At 41.9% G+C, this 2,505-nt stretch overlaps 1 protein-coding gene across 1 annotated transcript; it reads left to right on the top strand.

The window, feature by feature from the left end:
* Positions 1 to 1,688: 1,688 nt before the first annotated feature.
* On the top strand, positions 1,689 to 1,995 carry LOC116635305 (small ubiquitin-related modifier 2-like). The gene is made up of 2 exons (XM_032409218.1): positions 1,689 to 1,842; positions 1,900 to 1,995. The coding sequence occupies exons 1-2, from the start codon at positions 1,689 to 1,691 to the stop codon at positions 1,974 to 1,976; spliced, it is 231 nt and encodes a 76-aa protein (XP_032265109.1). The 3' UTR covers positions 1,977 to 1,995.
* The last annotated feature ends 510 nt before the right edge of the window (positions 1,996 to 2,505 follow it).

Raw genomic sequence — 2,505 nt, 5'->3', positions numbered from 1 at the left:
TGATTTTTTCTAATAACTCTGAAAAGGAAGGAAGGAAAGAAGAAGAAAGAGAGGGAGGGAGGGAGGGAAGAAGGAAGGAAGAAAGAAACATGGCTTATAGTCATCTTAAGTTAGAAAACTTGTCTAAGTTTAGTAGCTAAACGTCCGTAATATCATATAATAATCAAAAAATTTGGACATGATTTTAAGGTAAAACATTCTCCTTTCCGAACTCTGAAGGGTTCTGAAAACAGGAAGCTGGGGGAAGCAGCATGAATCTGCCTATTCATGCCCTTCACCCCCACCCCTCCTTCCTCATCCCCGTTCCCCACCCCCATCAAGACAGCTGACTCATTCTGGAAGTCAAAGCAGCTGGGAGAGAAGATGGGGAAAAAGAGCAGCAAAATTTCACTGGACTGGTCCTGTCATTGTCATATGATGACATGTGAGCCAGACAATTGATGAAAATTGATTCTCCTTCTTGGGAACTTTCATGGTTTATTCAGAGACCACCAGGGGAATATGTGCTTCCTGTGACACAGGTGAAATGTTTTCTCTCTTTGGCCACTCCCCCCCACTTCTTCCCTCCCCCCAATAGGAATTTTCCAGCAGTCCACTCCACACTGTCTGTCTCAGTCGCTCGTTGCCCCTACAGGTGGCCCTCCTTTGGACAGGATTGAAAATGTCTTTCCCTTCCCCCTTCTCTTCTCTTCTCACATCCAATCCTTAGGAAAGAATGAGACTTTTTAGCCCAACAATCTCTAACATCCACCTTCAAAGACTTCAACTGATGGAAAGAGATTTGTCATAGATGGACTTGGGTGACCCTCTTAAAGACAATGATCCCGATGATGCTAATACTTATTGACCGCTTACTAGTACCAGATACTTTTAAAAACACTTTTCATGAATGAACTCATTGAATCTTCACAACAAACCTATGAAGTAGGAATTACCATCTCTAGGAAACTGAAGCACAGAAAAATTTAAAAACTTGCCGAGTCATCCAGCCAGTAAATGATGGTGCAGGGAGAGTTCCTCTTTTCATTGCATTCTGGTCTCCTACTTAGGTTTCCTGACTGCCTTTGGCCACACATCCTGAGCCACTCTCCTGCGAGAACACCTCTCAAAACAGGATTCCTAGCGCCATTTGCAAACCTTAAAAAGATATATCATGTATATTCCTGTGAAACCAAGTGGCACAGTGTCTGCCCCAACTCTTGCTTTACCCAGAGCTAAGCCAATTCACTCTTCAGATATTTGGTCAACATCCAGGAAGAAAAACACAAGGCAACTCAAGTGGTCACAGAAGTAGACCCAGATGGTCTTGCCTCATTCCCACTTTGATCTTTACCTGTTATACTTTCCTTTCTTAACTTGTTCTTTGACATTTAAGGAAGCAACGAGGCTTGGTTCTTGCAGCTGGACCTTGGGTTGTTGTCTTGGTCAAAAGCATCTTGGTTAATAGATAAACCAAGTGCTATAAGACCTCAAGCCCACAACCTCTCAGGCCAACTAGGGAATGTGAAACACGAAACACTGGAAAATAATCAACTCCTACTTTATTCACACCAGTGAGGAATTGGAGAATTCTACAATATAAATATGTGTGTTGTTTCTGCTGCTCCTGGTGCTGCTTGTGTGCTTCTTCCGTGTGGACCTGGTACGTTTTATGTGAAGCAGCAGCTGAGGAGACTCCAGTGCTCACCATGGCCGACAAAAAGCCCAAGGAAGGAGTCAAGACTGAGAACAACTATCATATTAATTTGAAGGTGGCGGGGCAGGATGGTTCTGTGGTGCAGTTTAAGATTAAGAGGCATACACCACTTAGTAAACTAATGAAAGCCTATTGTGAACGACAGGGTTTGTCAAGGAGGCAGATCAGATTCTGGTTTGACGGGCAGCCAATCAATGAAACAGATACACCTGCACAGTTGGAAATGGAGGCTGAAGATACAAGTGATGTGTTCCAGCAGCAGACAGGAGGCGTCTACTAAAAAGGGAACCTGCTACTTTACTCCAGAACTCTGTTCCTCCAGACCAAGAAGACATTCTCAATTAAAAAGCTGCAATTTGGTTCCACCACATCCTGACTACTACAGTATAGTTTTCTGTATTCTTTCATTTTCCCCTTCCCCATTCCTTTATTGTACATAAAGTAACCGTGTATGTGCACAAACATATTGCATTTTTTAAACTAAATGGCCAATGGTATGTTTTGATCGACATCAAATGGAGATGGGATGGGGGAAAATACTGCTTCTGTGAAAATACCCCCCTCTCCATTAGTGGCATGCTCAGTCAGCTCTTATCTTTATATTCCAGTAAGTTATTTTGCTCTCACTGTTTAACAAAAAAAGAACAACATAAAAATCCTTGCATACCTTGTTCAATTGGCGAATATTAATGTTTTTCATTTATCATTGTAAAACCAAGGACAATTTTATAACTTTTTTGTATGGAGCTGTTACATGTAGGGCAATCTGTTTTTAAGTGGGGATAAATTACTCTAAAAGAAATGAATCC

Source organism: Phoca vitulina, unplaced genomic scaffold, assembly GCF_004348235.1.
Source record: "Phoca vitulina isolate PV1807 unplaced genomic scaffold, GSC_HSeal_1.0 scaffold10, whole genome shotgun sequence".
Taxonomy (NCBI): domain Eukaryota; kingdom Metazoa; phylum Chordata; class Mammalia; order Carnivora; family Phocidae; genus Phoca; species Phoca vitulina.
Note: the sequence above shows the minus strand (reverse complement) of the source record. Positions and strands in the feature narration are given on the sequence as shown.

What these genes read in the sequence shown, in the direction of transcription:
- LOC116635305 (XM_032409218.1), top strand. Translation starts at nt 1,689, where the DNA reads ATGGCCGACAAAAAGCCCAAGGAAGGAGTCAAGACTGAGAACAACTAT. An exon ending in AGCCTATTGTGAACGACAGG is followed by an intron (nt 1,843 to 1,899) that starts GTTTGTCAAGGA and finishes TCAATGAAACAG; the next exon opens with ATACACCTGCACAGTTGGAA.